The sequence below is a fragment of the Penicillium lagena genome (genome assembly GCF_028827675.1).
Source record: "Penicillium lagena strain IBT 129212 chromosome Unknown utg000007l_segment0_segment0, whole genome shotgun sequence".
NCBI classification, from domain to species: Eukaryota; Fungi; Ascomycota; class Eurotiomycetes; order Eurotiales; family Aspergillaceae; genus Penicillium; species Penicillium lagena.
This window is the reverse complement of record NW_026623228.1, coordinates 1,573,166-1,594,520: the sequence shown is the minus strand read 5'-3', so window position 1 is coordinate 1,594,520 and position 21,355 is coordinate 1,573,166. Positions and strand designations below refer to the sequence as shown.

Sequence of the window (21,355 nt, the reverse complement as noted above, 5' to 3'; positions counted from 1 at the left end):
AGAGTTCTACTCGCGGGCATTACGCTTATTAATCATCCATCGGATCCGTGACCGTCGGATCCGTGACCATCGCCGAGTTGTCCGTTGTTCTTTTTAAGCCGAGAATACTAATATGCGAATTGGTTCCCAGTCTGTTCTTCCCACAAGAAAAGTTGATGCTAATTCGCCGCTCCGAATTCAGTACATAATACTAAGCCGCACCCTATATTTCCAACGGTTGGCAATAGATTTTTCCTCTCAAACCCACCATGGAACCCTCCAGCGCACCTCGAGGGTCCGTTGTGATCTTAGGGGCTGGAACACAAGGTAGAAGATTGGCCTATATGGTAAGTAAATGAGCGAGGAAAAGTTACTCTTAAGACTAACACCACCCATCTCCTAGTGGTCAAGTAAAGGTGGAACTGTTCATCTTGTAGATCTGAAAGAGGTGCAGCTTCAGGAAGGATTGGAATATGTGCAACGACTTCGCTCTGAAACTTCCAATCATGAGGGAAGCTGGGGCGATGTCAAAATATCCACTCCTGGTTCTCTCAAGCAGACGCTCCAAGATGCATGGTTGGTTGTTGAGGTATGTGATATTCTTTTTTTTTAAAAAAAAACCCCCCAACAAAAGGGATTCGGCAAATTCGACGATTTAACTTATCATGTTGTAACAGTGTGTGCCAGAAAACCTGTCCCTGAAGAAGAAGGTCATTGCTCAGCTCGATGAACTTGCTCCTGAGGACACGGTCATTGCGTCGAATTCCAGCAGCTACGGGGTCTCAGAAATCATAGAAGGGATGAGCTTGAACAACAGTAAAAGGGTTCTGAGCGCACATTGCTGTTAGTGGTAACATCGTCGTATGGCTTCTGATCGGAATTTACTGACTTGGTATTATGAAATGACCAGACTGGCCACCAGAGACATCAGGTATGCTTCTTCTACGCTTTGAAATAATGACGAAAACAAGCATCTGACTCTGAATCAAAATATCAGCAATTGAAATCATGGGCCACAAAGATACAAGTCCATCACTTATTACGCTGCTGTTGGAGCAGTCTAAGTTACATGGATTTTCGCCATTTCACGTCAGAAAAAGCTCCATCGGCTACCTATACAACAGGATCTGGGCAGCCATCAAGAGAGAAACTCTGCTTACCCTTTCCGAAGGGGTCAGCACTCCACAAGAGATTGATGCCATTTTCAAGGATGTCTTGAAGACGCCAAAGGGACCCTGTCAGCTGATGGATGTGGTTGGCCTTGATGTTGTGTTGGATATCGAGAATCATTATGCGGATTCGCGAGCTGGCATGCCATCCGAACCCCGAGAGTATCTTCAGAAAATGATCCAGGATGGCCATTTGGGGATCAAAAGTGGCCAAGGATTCTACAATTATGATGCAACGCAGGAGAAGGGCAGTGGCATTTGAATTGTACTATATGCCTGAAGCTTTTGTTGTCAACATTCGATGCCCCGTGTCTACCGCAAAAGTACTTCATTGTATTGTATTCTGGTCAAGGATGATCTGCATCTAAGCAGCAAAAATGTATACGTACATGAGTCAAAGTACGGTGGTGGTCACCCAGAGTCGCCCAATCGGTCAGAGGCGATCCTACCATTCTTTAGGCGGCTTTAGGCGGCAATTCAGGACCTCGAATACTCTTCACCCAAGACTGCCTAAAGGCTAAGCCTCGTAGTTAAATAGGTGTATTTGCTTGTTCTAGTGATGGGGAAGTCTTAGCGATCTCACAAAGTTAAACCTAGCGCTATTGCTGCTCTCACAGTCATGTGTGGTTGCCGTAGACCTAGTGAAGCACCCTCCCTCCCCCGAAAGCAAAAAAATGGGTGAACAAAAAACATACAACAGCCAGGATTCGCATGTGGTCACCCACCATACTACTGACTGGCCGGCGTGTGGCTTAAGTACGGCTGAGCGGACGGGAAGCCCTGCTCTCCACACCCTATGGTCGTATGTGCTGGGAAACATGTTTAAAATATTCATGTAGTGAATATACCTACGTATGACCGGGGTGAGAAGGGCGAGTGCGTGATAGACAAGGCGAGAAATGGGACAGTGAGTGGACCGCCAAAATAGTTCCCATTGCACTTGTACCGCCTGGCTGCCGCTTCCCACCGCCTGCCCAGTCTCCGCCCGGCCCTGGGATGTTCTCAAACATGCGAAATTTGATAATTTTCTCACCATGTGAGAAAAATCAATTTCTGTCATTGAAATGAAATTGATTTTCTCTTTGCTTGTTTGCTTTGTTGCAATGCTGTTCAGCTTTCGCCCTTTGGCACTAGACTCTGTCATCAAATCCGTACGCTCTGGAACACTCGGGCTATATCAAAGTTTTCCCAAGCTATCATTCAATGCTATCTCTCGCTCCTTTTCCGATCGTCATGCGACCGAAATATCTGGTTCAAATTTTGACCACTCATCATGTGAAAAGGCTGATCGTGAAACATACCGGCAAATCCTTATCGATGACGATGAACACAATCTGACGTATACATTTCAGCTGCTCATGAATATTGTTAGGCGACCTTGCCTTGGTCACTTCGTGAAGCGGATTAAGTACGTTCACAGACCCAATAGTGGTGATGACTACCCCGAATTACCATATCAACGCGATCTATGCGCAGATGATATGCGCCTTCTCAGACGTGCGGTAGAAAATGCGGGCTTTCAGGGCGACAAGGAAGATAAAATCATCAATATGCTCATGCAAAAAAAACTATACCAGGACTTAGGCTACAATACCACTGAAGGCTGTAGGGTCTGGTAGGAGGCCCTCTTGGACGTGCCCTCGGGTGATTTTATATAGAAATCTGACATCCAGCATCTAGGAACTTTGACATTACACCCACCTTCATCACACAAGCTATTGCCGCCATAATCGTATCTATGTCACCAAATCTTGAGACTATGGCAATGACACAGCCTTTCGACCACTACACCGACCTTGAAGAGGGCAAAGAATGGGCCAAAGAATTCCCGCTCGTTCAAGTTTTCCGATATGCCAATTCCCGCCCCGAGGGAACTCACTTCCTTCAGAAATTGCGTGATGTCTATTTGATAAATAGAGATAGGCGTGATATTGATGATGATCGGTTCTATGCGCAGACGGATTTGATTGCCTGTCTCGAGCTCTTCAACAAACTCCCATCCATCGAGTCATTTGGTATTGATGTGCTTGAATCGGACGAGAACAACGGCAAACAGACCTGTGAGGAGGCAAGCTCGCATATCAGCAAAATCAAAATCAACCACTCCTCTCTGGACTCGGGCTATCTCTTATGCGTGATGGCATCGAGTAAAACCCTTACCGAAATTCAATATACCACCGGAGGCAGGGCAAGCCTCGATGGTGGATATCCTATGTTCAATCCAAAAGCATTTTTCAAAGGGTTATCCGTGTACAAAAATTCGCTAAAAGCTCTCGACATAGATACCGAACAATTTACCCCGAGCTATCCTGGTGAAGCAAAGTCGCAAGGCTTATTTGTCGACTGGGATCAATATGGAGGCCCAGGTGAATTCGATTTTGACGCATACGGCCCCGATTTTCTCACTGAAGATGACCCCGATCTCAAGGCGCACCGATACTTAACGTCGATTTGGGACCGCGACGCGTCATTGAAAGACTTCGGGGCATTGAAAGAACTGAGTCTCGGAATTGGACTCTTGCTTTATTTCGCCCAGGGCGTGGAGATCGATGATATGAAAAGAGCAAGTTTCATGCTCACGGACTGTCTACCAGATAGCCTGGAGTATCTGTCTATTCGAGGCTATGAAAAGGGAGTAAACGAAGCACACGATATGCAGGTGGCTGCGTTGATGGCCCGGTTTGAGTCAGGCTCATTGAGGTTGAAGGAGATCAAGGGGGTTGATGAGATTATTCCAAATGGGTGCCATGTTGAAAATCCGGATAAAGATACCCATTTGTTGTGGTCGATGGAATATTAGTCGAGGTAGCTAGAGGCTTAGAGACTTCACCTTCTGTTACAATGGAAGTTCCCACTATTACTGCATTTTAGGGCTCACATGATGTGGTTATAGGGTAGTACTCTGCAACGAATGCCACATTGGATCTTTCTATTTGTAAGTGTATCTATTTCCCTTTGAGCATGTTTAGGATGTTGTCTCAACCTGAGGCATAAACGCTAGCCCGCGTCTGTTATCTATAATGCAATTTGTATTCTAGAGAAACATAAATTACAACACTAGTGACCACTGTCCTCTACACAAGGAGATATTGGTACGGAAGCGCAAAATCGATGGTTAGAGCCGGTCGAGAGTCAGCCTTCAGCACATGCAGGTGCGTTCGCCCTATACTCTTTCAGATTAATCGCCGCTGTGCAGTGGGCTTCAAAATACAACGAGGACAATTTAAAAGATGATTTTGTAATATCGGTGACGGTAAATGTGCACTAGACGTCGTCCTAAGCAGGCCTTAAGCGGGACCTAGTCGGCCTTGAGCTCCGCTCGGGATAAATCTGTTTCCCCGATACAAAGTAACTCGATTGCTGTCCCATTACCTTATTGTGAATTTTTAGATGAAATCTCCAACCCCTTCTCGACCATAAAATTGCTGCCTATTATACAACGCACCATCTTTGCTCATTGCTTTGTATTCCAGCACGGTCTTTTGTCTCCGTAATAACTGTTCTAGGGCTCCGCCTCATCTATCGCAAAACGCTCTCAATGCAGAATGTCATACTCATCAGCCATGACAGCTCCGATTCACAACCCATGTTTGCGACTGTTGAATGCGATGCGAGCCAATTCGAAGCCTATTATGACTTTTTTGGGGCTTCCATCCTTTCGTACAGCCCAAATTGTAGCTCAGACCGGTGTTGATGTCAGCATTTTTCACCTTCTATAGTTTTCATTTTCACTAATGGTCGAAAAGGGTATCATCATTGATTGCGAGCATGGTCATATCAGCGACGATTCCATGCACAGCTCAACTGCCGCTATCGCTGCTTTGGGAGTGTCGCCGCTTGTTCGTCTCAGAATGACTCACTCGGATTTGATTAAAAGAGCTTTGGACGCCGGTGCACAGTAAGTGATACAAATACTGCCACTTCTGGTACTAAAAACATTACAAGCGGCATCGTTGTACCTCAAATCAATACTGCCGAAGAAGCAAGAACTGTTGTCACTTATTCAAAATTCCCTCCACAAGGGCTTCGAGGGCAGGGCTCATCGTTTCCTGCCATCGCTCACGGCACCGATATGTCGACATACCTGAAAACAGCGAACGAAACGCTTATCACCTGTGTTCAAATTGAAACGAAAGCGGGGATCGAGAATGTTGACGCTATCTGTGCTGTCCCTGGTGTTGGTTAGTAACTGCTACAGAACCCCAAACATAATCTCTCTAACCTCCGTCAAGATATGATTTTCATCGGGCCGAACGACCTTGCACTATCGGTCCTTGGTTATGTTCCAGCAAAAGAAATTGAGCCCGAATTTGTCGAAGCTGTAGAAAAGATCGTCGCAGCAGCTAGGAAGCATAAGAAATGGGTCGGTCGATTATCAAACAACGGGACCTTGTGCAAGGAGCATCTAAAAGTGTTTGATACTGTGGCGATGAGTTACGATATTCGGGCGATTCAAAACTGGTATACAACTGAGTTGCAAGTTGCGCGCGCGTGATACCTTGCAGGGTAGAAGATAGTACGTATTTACCTGAATGTCTAAAAGCTTTCGCATGCATTGTGTCAACACAGCTTAGAATTAGTATAAAGTACGGCAGACGTCCTTCAGTGTATCATGAAATTAGCTGTAAGCTGCACGTACGAGACGGGAGTCAGGTCCTCTTTGGCTACGGGCACGGCAAATTCCAAATACCGTGCATAGGCGATAGCCACTGGTCCCTCCCCGGCTTCGTTCTGTCTCTTGAGGCCCCGAACAAATCGGTGCTGTGTTGCCTCTGTTCTCTCTATATTGTATTTTCCCAACTCTAAACCCTCACTACTAGAAACCATCCGACCGTAGACTGAAAGCCACATGGGGTTTAGCCTTTGATCAATTACAGGTTCTTTCAAAGACAAACACTTGAAATGCTGCATTAATAGTGTTTAATGAGATTAAGCAGATATTCATTTTTCCCATTTATCCTTGAAATCCCGGTGAGATCGTTGCACTTTTCTCTGGACTAATCCCCGGGCGGATGTCGGATTCGCCACTCGGCAAGATCACACCTTGCCGTGACGCCTTAGCCGAGCCGACCTCGCCAGGATGGAATTTCCCCGACAATGCTGCACACTCCTCGAATCGTGTGATTCAACAACCCATTGACGAAATGAGATCAAATTTGTCGAAATTGCCGAATGGCGCGGTCACGAAGCCACATAAGAAATCTGTTGCGTAAGTGCTCATTCGGTCGCCGCACTATCCACGGTGCTCATTGCATCTCTCTAGCTGCCAGAGGTGTCATACACAGAAGATCAAGTGTTCTGGGGGCCATCCCTGTACCAAATGTCGAAATGCTGGGTGCCCGGCTGACTGCCTTTATGTAAATCGGGACCGTCAAATCAAAGTCCATGAGAGGTGAAGGCGAAACGAGGACTTCACGCGAGCACCAATCCGCTAACGCATAATAGCTATCTTGACCAGCTAGCTGCCGAGAATGCACGGCTGCGCGAACAGCTTTCTCAATCTCCAGGTTTTGTGGAACCGGACGATCATGCCGATTCGGAAGGTAAATTTCCCTCTTATTCCTGTCTCTTGCCGAGGTAGAAAGCCCTAAACCCCAGTCCACAGACGCTGGGCTTCCCGATGGCGATACGCACGTCCAGAATCCAATGCTTGGAGAGCAAGCATGGTTTCAGCCCTACGATCCATCGGCTCCGCCAATTCACATTGGGGAAGCAGCATGCACAGCCTTTGCCACTCGCCTCCGTCAGGTTCTGACGACAAACAAGACGACATCTCACATACCACGCACACAGTATACTCCAGAATCGACCTTAATGAAGCTTCGAAGTCCCGCGCCTGAATGGCCAAGCCTGCCTCAGGCACGGCTGTTGATCCAGATTGTGTTCAATCAGGTCAGCCGTGTCTATCACTTGGTTCTCCGAAAATCCACCATCGAGGAACTTGAAGAGGCTTACCGTCAAGCTGAATTTGACGATCCCATATTGATTTGTAAATTTTTCGCGCTCTTTGCCTTGGGCGAAGTATATTCTGCCCGGTCGAATTCGAGGCTGGAATGCGGCGTTCCAGGTGCTGCATACTACGTGAACGCGATGACGCTTATCCCCATTCTCCCCGAGCGGCCGAGCCTGACCCATATTGAATCGCTTTTGCTAATGGTAAGATGTTCTGAATAGGCCCCTGTAGGTTGTCGAAGCTAACCAGCCAGTCTCTCTATTCTTACTTTTTAAATCGCCGACATTCGGCATTCTTGCTCGTTGGTAGCGCGATACGCTTAGGGTTGACTCTAGGATTGAACCATGATATCCCTGAATGCCAATGCCCCGATCCGGTAGATCGACAACACCGGATCCGCCTGTGGTGGGCGATGTATGTGTTCGACCGCATGTACGGCTCCAAAGCTGGATGGCCCATCCAGATCGCCGACGATGATATTCATGTCGAAATGCCAACAAATCTAGCGAGTGATTCGCACAATGAACAGTTCTCCGATACGCAGTTCCTTGTGGCCAGTATTCGGCTGGCCGGCATCACCGGTCAAATTATTGAAAAGGTGTATAGTCGCAAGAAACAGCCGGACTCATTCATTCAGAGGGAGCAGAGTCTGCTTAAGGCTCTAAAACAATGGGCACAGGCACTGCCTTCGCATCTTCGTCTAACACGCGATGGTCCGATTCCAAAGAATATAGTTTCATTACATTTGCAACTTAACCAGGTGGGTCTCTTTCACTTCGTGGATATGGATGCATTTGATGCAGTGTCTTACTGAGGGAACAGTGCATCATGCTAGCCACGCGGCCAATCTTGCTATATACTTTGATCCAGTCCCGAATGCCTGTCACGGGTAACAAAGATACGGCGCCGAGATACACTCACACGCTGAAGACTCTGGGCGATGCATGCATCAACGCTGCAAGGCACACGCACTCATTGATTGTGGAAGAGTGGATCAATGGATCGATGCCCATATTTGGGTATTTTTATGCACACTATCTGTTCTCCAGCGCACTTATTATGGTTGTTTCGAGTCAGATACCCGCAGAGCACTGCAGTGATCATGGACTCTTTGAGACGGCCTTGGAGATTCTACGGGCAATGAGCGACCACGGGAACTTGGCTGCGACCGAGTTTTACGACAACCTGAAATGTGTGCAACAGTGCCTCGATAAGACTCGAGGGCCAACGGCTCCAAAATCTGTCTCCAACGATTCTTTGCAGCCTCTTCATCAGAATGACCCAGCTATGCTCCCTTTGCACACCAATCCACCGACTGGACCACCGAGTACGACGGGACTGTCTGTGCACCCCGTTCTGCCTGATATAACGGCCCCCAGAAACCTTATGGATGAAATGGTGTTTCTGGACCAGAGTATGGAGGAGTTCCTGGCGCAGACCGATGTGGATTCGGGACCGTTGGACCCGTCGGGAGTGCCGATTAACATGGCGGATTCTGTGTACTCGTGGCCTAATTATTCACTATGGACGGCATGATTATAACGAATAAAGTATATATTATCGTACATAATCTATGAGGGTATGTTTTTAATTGATGGGACATTAGATGCATGGCTATAGTGGCTTTCGAACAATTGAGATTTCAAAGTGGTAGGTAATCACAATAGCTCGCAATGGGGTTGATTGTTTACAGTAGACAGTTCTCTATCAGTGTTCTCAAATGTATCTACCAAACCACACTACGGCTTGATTTTGATCACTACTTTGCCAAAGTGGCTACCATTCTCCAGGAACTTGAATGCCTCCTTGGACTCGGCGAACGAAAAGTTGCGATAGACCACTGGGTGGATCTGGTGCATGTCGTAAAATCGGAGCATCTCCTCGAACCGATCCTTGGGACCATTGATAATCCCTTTCAGTGTCACAGTGCGTCGCAAGGCCAAAATATTCACGTTCATGCGATCATCAGCCGCATCTACCTTGCCCGAGACATATCCAATACAGTTGATCAGTCCTCCGAATGCAATGCAGTCAAAGCTCTTTCTCCAAGTCTGTGCACCACCAGTCTCTAAGATGATATCAGCACCGTTGTTATTGGTCAATTTCATGACCTCTGCTTCCCAGTTTGGGTTCGTTCGGTAATTGATGGTAAAATCCGCGCCAAGCCGTTTGGCTTCGTCCAATTTGGCATCCGATGAGGACGTGATGATAACTAAGTCGTCAACTAGACCACTCTTTTGTATCACTTTGAACGTAAAACAAGAGAGCAACTCACCCTTTGCACCTGCAGCCTTGGCAATTTGCAGGCCGGCAATGGCCACACCACCAGTGCCTAGGAGCAGGATATACTTACCGTTGGCACCGCTTTGGCCTATGGGCCGCATGCCATTAATGGACATCCAAGCGGTGACTGCAGCGATAGGTAGCGTGCATGCCTCCTCGTCAGGCATATAGCTCGGGGCGGGGACCAGGCCATACGCGGGAAAGACGCGGTGAGTGGCAAGGACGCCATTTAGGGGAAGTCCTAGACTCTGCGAAAGCTCCTTTTCCGTCACTTGGCCAGTCTGATGATCGGGCACCAAAGTTGACAAGACCCGATCACCCACCGCCCATTGGGCTACCCCAGCCCCGACCTGAATAACTTTGCCGCACATATCCGAGCAGGGGACAATGGTAGCATTCTGTTCAGCCGTTTTGTGGTGTTTGTATTCGCCTTTGGTCACTATAGATAAAGGTCAATCGATCCACTCCCGGAATTAAATGGTTCCCGAAGAAGAAGAGAACTACCTTCAACATCCCGGTAGTTGAGCGAGACAGCATCAATTTCCACCAACACTTCACCAGGACCAGGCAAGGGCATTGACACTTGGGTCTGCCGGAGGCTGTCTAAGCCCTGAAGGGACGTTACCCATTGCTGAACAAGCATGGCAAGATGTTGGTAGAGACACAATCGAGCGGTGGTGCCGCTTCCCTTTTAGTCTGCAACAATCGGCTTCCTCAAAACATACCGCTTAGGGCCCTGGTGGGTGGCGATGCAGTGAGCGGCAAAATGCCATTTTGCCGACACCAGAGTTTTTTGCGTCCCTACACTTTTTGCTTTCTGGAAATATTTTATAGACACTTCCCAGCGACTGTCTACCATTGCACACTCATCAATTAACCATTGGCATGTCTCTCACTTATACGACGATCCCGCTCCAGGTCAAGGGCGTGAACCTTAACCTGTCTACAATCCACAGTCTCAACACCCGACCGCCAATCCTATTCCTGCACGGCTTCGGCTCCTGCAAAGAAGATCTAGCCGATATATGTCTTCGCCCAGCCTTACAGCAGTATGGGTTCATCGCCTTCGACGCCCCGGGTTGCGGACACTCAACAAGCGACCAACTGTCCGCCATAGACATTCCTTTTCTTGTCGCAACAGCAAAAGCGCTCCTCGAGTATTTCAATATCACTCAATTTCACCTTATGGGTCACTCAATGGGCGGATTGACAGCGCTCCTCCTCGCACATAGCTATCCGAACCGAATCCTGAGCTTCGTAGATATCAAGGGCAACCTTGCGCCGGAGGACTGTTTCCTGAGCCGCCAGATCTTCACCTTCCATTCGGACGACCCGGAGGCATTCTTTGATGAATTTATCGACCGAACACGCAAGGCAAAGTCATTCGCTAGCCCTCTGTACGCCAGCACTCTGCGCGCGCGGGTGCGCGCAGAGGCGATCCGACCAATCTTTGAGTCGATGGTTCACCTGTCGGATGAGGAAGATCTGCTGGGCATGTTCCTAGGATTGCCCTGCCCAAAGATGTTCATGTTCGGGGAGGAGAACCGAGAGCTCTCGTATTTGGGGAAGTTGGAGAGCGAGGGCGTGGAGCTGGCTGAGATCTCGGAGAGCGGGCACTTTCCCATGTACTCCAACCCAGTCGAGATGTACCGTCGGATTGCGCTATTCCTGCACAGGGTTGTTTCAAACTAGATAAATAAGCTATAGATATAGAACCGAATAAAATATAGAACAAATGATGAATTAACTGACTGAAAAGCTCATGCGGTTTAGTGGAGCGCCCTTGTGACGTAAAGTGTTCAGCCTGTCGAGCAACTTAGCTTCGTGAATTAGCTTGATCATATCGAGAAGAATTTGCCGACTACCGCTTATTAGGCTCCTAGTCGTCTCCATTGCTAGATTGCGAGTGAGGCGCAGAGCCCTCTTCGTCCTCAGAGCTATTGACAGAACTGGGAAGTCTCTACATATTCTCTGAGCGCAACCAGTCTCGATAGTAGTTCATCTTTCGAGCATGTAGGTAATGAATATTGCCGATGTGCGGAAGAGGGACCATTTAAAGAAAGGAATGATACCATACCAGATACAGTGGTGGTTTCGAGCGCTGTATCTTACAGGAGATTCTAAACTACCCCCGCCCAATATCTGAGCTGCCACCTAACCGGCCGATCTTTTTATTAAGAGAAACAGGGAGGCCCCATTACAATTGGTCCCAGCCTGCGTTCAATCAAATCAGTTTCGCAAGGTACTGGAGATTGATTGAAAACTGAATTCGCGCGAAAGATCCTCCTTCCCATCGAAACACTGTCCTCCTTTATAAGCTGGTTACTCGGGGTTGGTGGCAAGAATGACTTTGTGAAAAGCCTCCGCAACATATTCCACGTTATGCTCAGTCACTATGTGCAAATTAACGTCGGATCAAAGAAGACCTAAGGGGGCGTTTGTACGAACAGCCTGTCATAGATATTCTTCCAGAAGGGAGAAGATATACATGATACTTTTCTTTCAGTGCCCGGATCTGTTCTGGCTGCAAGCATGTCATCGAGAACATCCCAATCTGCGGAGTGTTAGCGAATCTACACAGTAAAGCATGGCACGTCAAATAAGTAGAAGGACTCACATCCGTTGTTATGTGATCCCAAGAACCTGGAGTTTGGCGCTTCCGAAGCTCGTTCACTAGACTTTTTCTCATTGACCTCATACGGTCACTCATGTGGAGCAGATCATTTTGCCACTGCTGCTTCAAGTCTTTGCCTCCAAGTACTTTTGCCACGATCCTAGCGCCGTTGATAGGGGGAGTCGTTATCTCAGCGCGAGACAGACGTGTAAGCATGTTGTGGACCTTCGATCTAGCGACCTCCGTCCGGCATACAACGTGAAGTACACCCACACGCTCGCCATACAGACCAAAGTTCTTGGAGAATGATTGTGCGACTAAAATTTCCAGTGACGTGTTGCGAAAAAAGTACCGTACGGCCCACGCATCTTCAGCCAAATCTCCAGTCGCAAAGCCCTGGCTACAAGTATGTTAGCTCACTGGGCTGCTTCAAATTAGGCAACGCCACTTACTAGGCAAGATCAAAGAAAGGAACAAGCTTCTTCTGTTCGCAAGCATTGGCAATGGCCTTCCACTGATCTTTGGTGAAGTCGAGTCCAGTAGGATTATGTGCGCAGCCATGTAAGACCACAACGTCACCCTCTGTGGCCTCCAAATTCAAAGTAGATATAATACCCTGGAAATCGATAGTGAATGATCTTTTGTCGATGTAGGGGTATGTCCGACGCTTGATGCCGCTGTCTACTAGCCGCCAGATTTCGTGATGATTGATCCACGAGGGATCTGAGATCCAAACTGTCCGAGGGCAGCCAGACTTGGCCAAAAGCAAGGCGCCGAGGTGATTTGCCCCAGTACCTGCAATAGTCTGGATGGAAGCTATGGTGTTGACATCTTCAGATGTTGCGTCGAATACTAAACTTTGAGCATTATCGAGCAGCCCAGCATGACCGGGGATCGGCAAATGTTCGTGATCCGCAGTAGGGTCGCTTAGCAAGGCTTTCTTGGCCTAGACATTTTCAGTAAAAGAGCGATTGTCAAGGAACCGACAGTTGAGGATTGAAGCTACCTTCCGTACAGATGGCAAGACCCAGGGCCTTGCCTCTTCATCACGGTAGAACCCTGGACTGAGATCGACTTTCAAAAGTGATGAGTCTGACTTGTATTCCTCAATCAAAGCGAAGGCAGCATCGAGCGTTCCCTCGGAAAGACTAGCAAATCGAGCCATTGATGAGGCGCTCCAAAGGGTATCCGTAGTGAAAGAGATAAAGTGATCAGAAAGCGCTTTAAGATATTGCTTTACATTTCGCACATTTTATAGCCAGTGTAGGTGAGTTGTATGCCGCAATGCGTATTATATCTCAGTACTGGCCTCGCCGACTCGATCATCGGCACACTGCCAAGTTCCCGATATGAACTCCGTGACGTGGGGCCACCGCCATTGCCATCGGCTGGAGACTTCCCAGTGCTCGGAATCGGCATAGTTACCGATCACCGATATGATAATACGGCTTTGTTTCTTCGCCAAGTCGAATCACATTGCTCGAACCATAAAAGCCCTGCTATTACTCACTCGAGCCATTCCCCCTTCGACGACTTTCATTATATCGATTACCTACCAAACTCGACGCTATGAGTCAAGCCAGCATATTGGATCGACTTTCGGCGCTCGACACCAATACAGTGTCCGATGCCTTGGACTTTCTCGGCCTTCAAGGAGCCACATATGGCTTACGACCGCTCTGGGACTGTCCGAAGATTGTTGGACGTGCAAGCACAGTGAAAGTGGGCCCAAAGACTGATGCTGCTCCCACGGCCCACCTTCTGACCCCAGTCATAGATGCGGTAACAACGGATGATCGCATTCTCGTCATCTGTGGAGGCTTAGATGGCGTCTCGTGCTGGGGGGATATCATTGCCAATGCTTCGAAAGCGAAGCGCATCCGTGGAACCATCATCGATGGCATGAGTCGTGACATTGACGGCAGCCGTGAGGTCGGCTACCCCGTTTACGGTCGTGGCGTGACCATGATCAGCGCGCGTAATCGATTGGTGCAAGTTGATTCTGGTACACCACTACAGATGCGAGGCATCACGGTCAACCAAGACGACTATGTTATCGCCGATAGATGTGGGACAGTGTTCGTACCGGCCCAGCACATCGAAGAGGTCCTGGAATTTGGCGAGCGGATCGACCGTCGTCAGACCCTTATGGTCCAGGCTGTTCGAGCTGGTCACCCCGTGTCAGAGGTCATGCATGATACGCAATTCGAAGCCATCCGCGAGGATACACCGTCAGTGACAGTCGCACCATCTTCTAACAAAAATCCCAAGAAAGCTAGTGCCGAGGATCAAGAGTTGGTCGCGCTGTTCGCCGATTCGGACACTCCTGGAATCTCTGACGCGCTGGATAAACTTGGCATTTCTGGACAAGCTTTCGGTATTATGCCTTTGACCGATTACAAAAAGGTTACCGTCGGGCCGGCCTTCACTGTTCGTTACGTACCCGCCAGCGAGCCGCCAGGAAGTGTTGGTGATTTCATCGACGACGTTGCCATGGGTGACATCGTAGTCATCGACAACGGTGGTCGCTCAGATTGTACCGTCTGGGGCGATATAATGACTCAGTACGCCGGAATAAGAGGCATTGCTGGATCTGTTATCGACGGTGTGTGCCGCGATGTGAACCGTGCGATCGAAGATGACTACCCACTTTTCACCGCTGGACGTTGGATGCGAACAGGCAAAGACCGGGTTCAAGTGGGAGGCGTCAACGAGTCGATCGGCATCGGCAATGTACGTGTCAACCCTCGCGATATCGTTGTTGCCGATGCAAACGGTGTTGTTATTGTTCCACGAGATCGCGCGCATGAGGTGGCCAGAGTCGCACGAAAGATCGAGAAGAGTGAAATCGGTATCCGCGAAATGATCGCGGGCGGCGCTACAATCGCCGTGGCGCGAGAGAAACTCGGTTATCACATGTTGCAACGTAAGGGATAAATATTAGCTGAAGAAAGGTTTCTGAGCTATTTATAGCGAAGAGAAATCATGGCAAAAAGAAATATTATCTCTGTAAATGAAGGGTGGTTTCTACCGTCTTTACTATCATTCGAGTTTCTGGGATGGGGAGGTTTTTGGGTACCCGCAGGTTGACAGGACCCACGAATTGATGCTTGAGTAAAAGCCACAACGCGATGGGAAAAAAAACCTACGTTCTAATTGCACTAGACGAAGCTCCAGGAATTGAATGACCGGAGCTGTGAACATGTCATCTTCAAAGTCTGTCTCCGCGTTCAACTCGTCGGTCTCTCAGCCGGTTGCTCTCCATTGAGCCATCGTCAGATGCTTTCCCAAGATCAGACTTCCAATCCTTGGTACTGTATGACGTTCCCAGACTTAACAGGTTGACTAGCTCATACCACCTCCAAAGACGCGAACACATGCTGAAATAGCCAGTAGTCTTTCTGACTCCGGGGAGCGTCGACATTCTTACTCCAGAACCTCTAGCAACCTTGGATGGGTCGCACCTGACCGCAGGAAACGCTGTATTTGGAAAGAGCAAAAAAACATACAACAGCCCATGTATGATAGTGGTCACCCTGGGTCGCCCAATCGGGCATGGGCGATCCCGCCGCTCTTCAGGCGGCTTCAGGCGGCAATTCAGGACCCTGAATACTCTTCACCCAAGACTGCCTGAAGGCTGAATTTCGTAGTTGAATAGGTGCATTTGCCCCTTCTAGTGCAGGGAAAGTCTTAGCGATCCCGTAAAGATAAAACCCAGCACTATGCCGCTGGGTGGCCACTATCCTATTATATTCTCCTATTCCTCCCTACACCCCGTCATTTCAAAAATGAAATCTAATGGCCCATTATCGAGATTTTCCCATCTTGTTGATTTTGCTGAGTATGATAACTCGGAAATCGCTCGAGCTATCCTCCCTCGTACCGGAGACTAGTATGACCGTACACTTGATATTTTTGACAATTTAGTACTATTATTAATAGTGAAACCTGTATGTTACTTATAGAAACATACGTATTATATAGACATTAGCGCGCTCTATTTAGTCCGCATTCTAACGAACATGAAACAGTCCATATGGAACAGAACAAATTGGCGTCGGGCGGGAGTTTAGTATATTTCACTATTAAGTATTCTTTGATTAGAACATGCATTTACCCTCTCAACTGATGAGAATGCAAAGACGAAGTTAACTATTTACAAAGACAGACGACGTATGACGGCGCTGTCGCTGACCAATAGCTTGCTTCTCTACGTTAGTTAGTTAGTTAGTTAATACCCTTTTTTAGGGACTGACTAATAACCGGCCCTGAAATTTATGAATTAAATGTAAGGCCCTGTTAGAGACAGATTTGTCAGTCCTTTATCGATGCTACTTTCAACTTGTCATCGATCCCAAAGAACAGGGCTGGCATTCTAATACACTTCAAAAGGGGCTATAATAAACCAAATTATTGGTTTGCATTCATAACCTACATGAGTTATTTTTTTTCTGATGGGTCGCAAATGCAAGTCGTATAGACTACACTCAATTACGCTGAAGTACTTTCCCAATGTTATCTTTGCTGCGCACCAACCTCGGTCATGTCCACACCACCTACCAACTCGCAGCTCGAATCCAATCAGTCCTGTCCTGTTGATTTGGCATCGTTCTCTCAATCGGGAAGTTCTTCTCAAGATATATACCCTGAGCTGGACGGGATCTCAAGTGATGCACCCAAGCGTGCTACTTCACAAACTGAGCTAATCTCATGCTTCTGAATAACGGCGATAGCTATCAAGTCTCTGTACTCCTGCAAAATCGGATTTTGGCTCGACCGGCAGCGATTTGCTGGAATGGTGGCTGGTTGAAAACAGAAGGACGTGTCTGGACGCTGGGTGGCCAGCTCGCTTACATGGCCGGCTCGCTTACCGGTTATGTTAGTTAGGTTAGCACTTCATTATAAGAGCATGCTTTCTATCGATACATACATTCTTCTCACTGCGATACCGCGGATATTCAAATTGAGCTTAGTGTCTTCGGTTCTAGAGCCTATTTATCTGAAGGACTATATTGGTCTTTCTGCGATCCGCACCCTTGCAGCCCACCGAGTGGAAACCACTAGCGTCTGAGACTTACGAATGAATCGGAAGACCCACATGTTCAGGGGCCGTTAGCAAATAGCAAACTCCTCGGACCTGCGCCCTGGCCTTCCTCGACGCCCATCCTGTCGAACCTCGCCGCGCCATCGGAGCAAACGCCTCCTTCTGCATCTCGAGATTAAATGATATTGGCGTTTTCCATGGGACTATTTTATCATAATATTCTCGTTGAAAGTAACGAATGGGCCTTGTTTGTAATTTGTGGTAGCCATAGTTAGTCCATCTTGGACAGTATTCCGCGACAGATACACGTTGTACAAAATTGTTGCATCATGGGAATTTAGTAAAACCAACTAGCGTGTCCATTTTCATTGTAAATAATACAATGACCGCTCAAGCAATTTTATTGAATGTAAAGCCATGTAAAATTCAATCCTCCAAATGCTGACTATTGAAAGGACTACTAGTACAGTATTACTATTACAACCTAATCATCGTGTCCGTCCAACACCCCTAGCAACCTCTTCTCCAATATATTGCGCAAGAGTCAACATCTTCTCCTCTTGCAATCGACGGCCAACGAGCTGAACACCAACAGGGGCGCCGTCATAGGTATCAGCATCATCTAAAACACTATTAGCAGCACACATCTCTGCCAAGCCCCTGAGAAACATACAATCCCAATTAATATAACCCTCGATCATATCATGAGATTTATCCGGAGGGAGGACATCGATGGTCTTGTCCGCAAATGTCACAGGGATTGAAACGCTCGTATAATCTAGGACGTTCACGAAGGCAGTATATCCAACATGCTCATACTGCGTAGGTATAACAGCTGCATGCGGTGCAAGCGGACAGATCAGGGCGTCGACAGGGCGTCCAGTATCAGTAAGCTCTGCGGTACTGTTCCAGTAATCCATGTATCTCTTCTGATACTCGCGCTTAGTCACGTTCAGTGCGGCGATCTCCGATGCGACACTCTCTGTGCCGTCCTGTCTGATGAACACCTGATGTGCTTGGACCTCTCCTGAAAGGTCAAACTGATATTTGATGTCTGTGCCGCCATCTAGTTGGAATGCATTGCCCTGTGTCAAGTTAGTATTCTCCTCTCTTCTTGCGGGATATATTTTGTTAATGAATTTCAGTACCGCTAGCTCATGTGCCGGAACATGTGAAGGAGGATTCCAAACGATGACTTTGTGACCTAGCGTCTTCAGAGTCTGCTCAACAATCTTCAAGCCCCTCGCAACGGGAGGATGAAGGCGTCCAACTGAATCGAAGGGCATAATTGCAAACGCGAGTGCTGAAACACCCCTTCTCGATTGTTCAATAAACTCACGGGTCTGCCGAACGATCCCATTCCGCCATGGGATTTCCAAAACCAGCGGATCCTGATACCAAGGCTGCTGACTGAGAACGCTCTTGAATAGCAGCGTCAATGTCCTAGCACTCGGGGCAAGAGGCCCAATGACAGACAAAATTGTACTCTGTCCATCCATAGAATTCGCAGTTCCTTCATAAGGCATTCTGCCCGAAGAAGGCCGCAATCCATACAGAAAGTTGAATCCCGCAGGAACGCGAATACTACCCCCAATATCAGTACCAAATCCACCAGGCGATCCACGCAGAGCAATGAGAGCCCCTTCGCCACCAGAGCTACCACCACAGGAAAGGTGCCGATTTTTGGGGTTCCATGTGTTCCCGATTATATTGTTGACTGTTTCTCCAGCCATCAATGTAGCCGGTACACTGGTTTTGCAGTAAAGCACTGTACCTAAATTCCGTAACTCTTTGACGAGTTCGCTTTCGAATACGCCTCGCCGCTGGTCATCTTGTTGACCTTGGAAAGTACCGATCCAGCCTACATAGCCCATTGTAGTGTCGACACCCTTAATGTGGAACTGGTCTTTCAGGGAAACGGGGAGACCATGTAGGGGACCGACGGGCGCTTTGTGTTCAATGAAGTAGGCATCTAACTTTTTCGCATCTTCGATTGCTGCGTCGAAGAAGATCTCATGTAAGCAGCTGACCTGAAATGCATTCGTGAACACATTGTCCTACCCTGTTGCCGATGGGGTATTTACCAGTTGGTGTGCAAGTGCAGCACGATGACAAAAAGCCTTGGCGACTTCGACAGCAGTCCAACGACCAGAGATCGTTTGCGCAACAATGTCCACGGCATCGGTTTCAGTGATTTCGACCTCGCGGTCGTTCAAATAGCGTCGGATGTAGGCACCAGTCACATCTCGCTGCTCAGCGGGCGAAGGTATAGGGATTGGGATCCGCCATTTCTCGGGAATGGCGTCCAGAATAGATTGACGCTTGGCTTCGCCTTGCGCGCGCCAAGTTGGATCAGTTACCATGTTGAGGTTGATTTGGTCTGGTCCAAAATACGCCGTGAACGTTGTTCAAGATTGGACGTTTAGAGGTCGTATTTGTGGTGGACCATTCTTATCGCTGAGCGGGGCTGTTGGGGTCGCTTGGAGACAGCGCTAGTTATCGGTGCGGAGAATTTACTCCGCTGACCTCGCACTACCCGTTCTCTATAGAAAAAGAAAAATTCGCAGGAAAGTCGGGAATTGCATTTGGGTTTGGCGATGGACGCTATTCATTATACCTGCGGGAAGGGATCTCATCAGTACGTCCGAATTTGATGAATAATAAGATCATTCTGGTAAGGCTAAACTTGAGCAAATACTATTTCATATCTGTTCCGGGACTTTGATAGACTTTCGCGTAGAAACTTGAATATGGTAGGAAATATTGTCCAATACAGCATTATCCCAATTTAGAAACAATGGTTTCTGATCACAACACATTAGACTTCGGCACCAGCCAATATGGGCTTCGACCGTAAACTCAACATCCGACCCACAGTAAACTCCCGTTTTCGGCACGGCCCTCCGTGCAACAGAATTTTGGTGTGCCTAATGTTGAATCACGGTACCGATGATATTGTCCTGTCACCCTGATACGCACTACTCATGTATTAGGGTTAGACCTGTATCTATATCACTGGGTCGTGACCCACATAAACCCACATTAATACAACCACCATATAACTACATGCTACAAGACGGGACTGTATCAAAAGAGGGAGGATCGAGTATTCCGAAAAATGAATTCTGAGCTTCCAGAAAGCCCCAGAGCAGGCAGAAAGCCTTTTCCAGCCCTTCGTCGTCCGTCTTCTATCATCAAGCCCCCATCTCCACCACCCCACCGAAAAGAACAACCCCACATCGCAATGACCAGTCCCTAGTCTATATTTCGACTACCTATTCTACCATAACCGCTAGAGCTCAATCATTCCAAGGGCTAGCGATTACTGGCGTCACTCCGCTTCAACTGGCCCAAAACGGCTTCCATTACCAACCACACGAAAGCTCCGGCGGCCTGGCGTGCTGCTTTGTCTGTCAATCGGCTAAACCCGTGAAGACCTTCCAGCGAACGCCTGTCGACAAATCACAGCAAGTACACTTGCCTGTTTGCATATGGCAAGTTATCCAGCATGACCTAAAACCTCATTTCGCAAAACCAGATACCTTCGTGCATATACAGCCCAACTCCTCGCCTCGATGTCCCCTCGGACAAACAACCGCTTGAGACGACTGCCTCCGACTCCAATACCCAAGTTCAAACTCCATCGACACCAACGGTAGCAATGACAGTAGAGGACCGTTCAAACACCAGCCATAAATCCCCTGCTAAACGGCCATCTGCCAACCCCAACCCAAATTCGCAACCGCATCAACCGGCACCCTTGATCCAACCCTCCCGACCCTCAACTGCCACCTACCTCGAAAACCAGCAACCAACCCATGCCTCTGTTTTCCAACGATCTACCACATCCACAACACGATCAATATCCAACCCTCATCTTCCTCCTCCCGGCCGTAAACCCACACTTACAATCGAAGTTCTCCACTACCGTTTTCACGGTAAACTGTCACCATTCGCGCTCGAAGAAAAGAGAAAGAATCGTCCAAAAGCCGCATCTGCCGTAAAATCATTGTCCAAATTCCTAAAGTCAACGTTGCCAGCATTCTCCTGATTTCTGACGGAAATGCAGCCAGCCGCGGACAACTGTTGGCCGCCGCCTTATCTGCGAACTCATCATAGCCGCGTCACAAGGGCAGCCTAACAGCACGAACGGCACAATGGCCACGACAGGCCTTACCAGGCGTGTCTCAAAGTTCACCGCTCAGGAAGTTTGGAACAATCACAATGGAATGCACAAATGTATTTAAAATCGTAGTTGTAGCCTGCATATCGTTCGCGAAGTTGAACCCTGGATTGAGGTACAAGTGTGATTA

General features: G+C 48.1%; 10 protein-coding genes across 10 annotated transcripts, besides 2 other annotated features; 6 read left to right on the top strand and 4 right to left on the bottom strand.

Moving 5' to 3' along the window:
* Positions 1-248: 248 nt before the first annotated feature.
* On the top strand, positions 249-1,410 carry N7510_010164 (3-hydroxyacyl-CoA dehydrogenase family protein; the record flags this gene model as incomplete). The annotated part of the gene is made up of 5 exons (XM_056982089.1): positions 249-326; positions 383-568; positions 657-822; positions 890-910; positions 977-1,410. 5 exons carry the CDS (start codon positions 249-251, stop codon positions 1,408-1,410), a joined length of 885 nt encoding a protein of 294 aa, XP_056829925.1.
* A 115-nt stretch (positions 1,411-1,525) lies between these two features.
* Positions 1,526-1,547: a sequence feature (Protein overlapping with rRNA (N7510_010163, KAJ5605009.1) was converted to a misc_feature.).
* Positions 1,548-1,745: 198 nt separating this feature from the next.
* Positions 1,746-1,987: a sequence feature (Protein overlapping with rRNA (N7510_010163, KAJ5605009.1) was converted to a misc_feature.).
* Positions 1,988-2,251: 264 nt separating this feature from the next.
* N7510_010162 (uncharacterized protein) lies at positions 2,252-3,948 on the top strand (the record flags this gene model as incomplete). Its single annotated transcript, XM_056982087.1, has 2 exons — positions 2,252-2,763; positions 2,829-3,948. 2 exons carry the CDS (start codon positions 2,252-2,254, stop codon positions 3,946-3,948), a joined length of 1,632 nt encoding a protein of 543 aa, XP_056829923.1.
* A 934-nt stretch (positions 3,949-4,882) lies between these two features.
* On the top strand, positions 4,883-5,643 carry N7510_010161 (HpcH/HpaI aldolase family protein; the record flags this gene model as incomplete). The annotated part of the gene is made up of 3 exons (XM_056982086.1): positions 4,883-5,046; positions 5,094-5,329; positions 5,381-5,643. 3 exons carry the CDS (start codon positions 4,883-4,885, stop codon positions 5,641-5,643), a joined length of 663 nt encoding a protein of 220 aa, XP_056829922.1.
* Positions 5,644-5,750: 107 nt separating this feature from the next.
* Positions 5,751-5,999, bottom strand: N7510_010160 (uncharacterized protein; the record flags this gene model as incomplete). The annotated part of the gene is made up of 1 exon (XM_056982085.1): positions 5,751-5,999. One exon carries the CDS (start codon positions 5,997-5,999, stop codon positions 5,751-5,753), a length of 249 nt encoding a protein of 82 aa, XP_056829921.1.
* A 161-nt stretch (positions 6,000-6,160) lies between these two features.
* On the top strand, positions 6,161-8,637 carry N7510_010159 (fungal specific transcription factor domain-containing protein; the record flags this gene model as incomplete). The annotated part of the gene is made up of 5 exons (XM_056982084.1): positions 6,161-6,357; positions 6,570-6,691; positions 6,754-7,304; positions 7,355-7,861; positions 7,924-8,637. 5 exons carry the CDS (start codon positions 6,161-6,163, stop codon positions 8,635-8,637), a joined length of 2,091 nt encoding a protein of 696 aa, XP_056829920.1.
* A 203-nt stretch (positions 8,638-8,840) lies between these two features.
* On the bottom strand, positions 8,841-10,027 carry N7510_010158 (zinc-dependent alcohol dehydrogenase family protein; the record flags this gene model as incomplete). The annotated part of the gene is made up of 3 exons (XM_056982083.1): positions 8,841-9,313; positions 9,377-9,823; positions 9,889-10,027. 3 exons carry the CDS (start codon positions 10,025-10,027, stop codon positions 8,841-8,843), a joined length of 1,059 nt encoding a protein of 352 aa, XP_056829919.1.
* Positions 10,028-10,269: 242 nt separating this feature from the next.
* N7510_010157 (alpha/beta fold hydrolase) lies at positions 10,270-11,076 on the top strand (the record flags this gene model as incomplete). Its single annotated transcript, XM_056982082.1, has 1 exon — positions 10,270-11,076. The coding sequence occupies one exon, from the start codon at positions 10,270-10,272 to the stop codon at positions 11,074-11,076; it is 807 nt and encodes a 268-aa protein (XP_056829918.1).
* A 630-nt stretch (positions 11,077-11,706) lies between these two features.
* Positions 11,707-13,163, bottom strand: N7510_010156 (PLP-dependent transferase; the record flags this gene model as incomplete). The annotated part of the gene is made up of 5 exons (XM_056982081.1): positions 11,707-11,777; positions 11,833-11,938; positions 12,002-12,398; positions 12,451-12,944; positions 13,014-13,163. The coding sequence occupies 5 exons, from the start codon at positions 13,161-13,163 to the stop codon at positions 11,707-11,709; spliced, it is 1,218 nt and encodes a 405-aa protein (XP_056829917.1).
* A 404-nt stretch (positions 13,164-13,567) lies between these two features.
* On the top strand, positions 13,568-14,935 carry N7510_010155 (RraA family protein; the record flags this gene model as incomplete). The annotated part of the gene is made up of 1 exon (XM_056982080.1): positions 13,568-14,935. The coding sequence occupies one exon, from the start codon at positions 13,568-13,570 to the stop codon at positions 14,933-14,935; it is 1,368 nt and encodes a 455-aa protein (XP_056829916.1).
* Positions 14,936-17,530: 2,595 nt separating this feature from the next.
* On the bottom strand, positions 17,531-19,405 carry N7510_010154 (uncharacterized protein; the record flags this gene model as incomplete). The annotated part of the gene is made up of 4 exons (XM_056982079.1): positions 17,531-17,664; positions 17,716-18,127; positions 18,191-19,072; positions 19,127-19,405. 4 exons carry the CDS (start codon positions 19,403-19,405, stop codon positions 17,531-17,533), a joined length of 1,707 nt encoding a protein of 568 aa, XP_056829915.1.
* Positions 19,406-21,355: the final 1,950 nt, after the last annotated feature.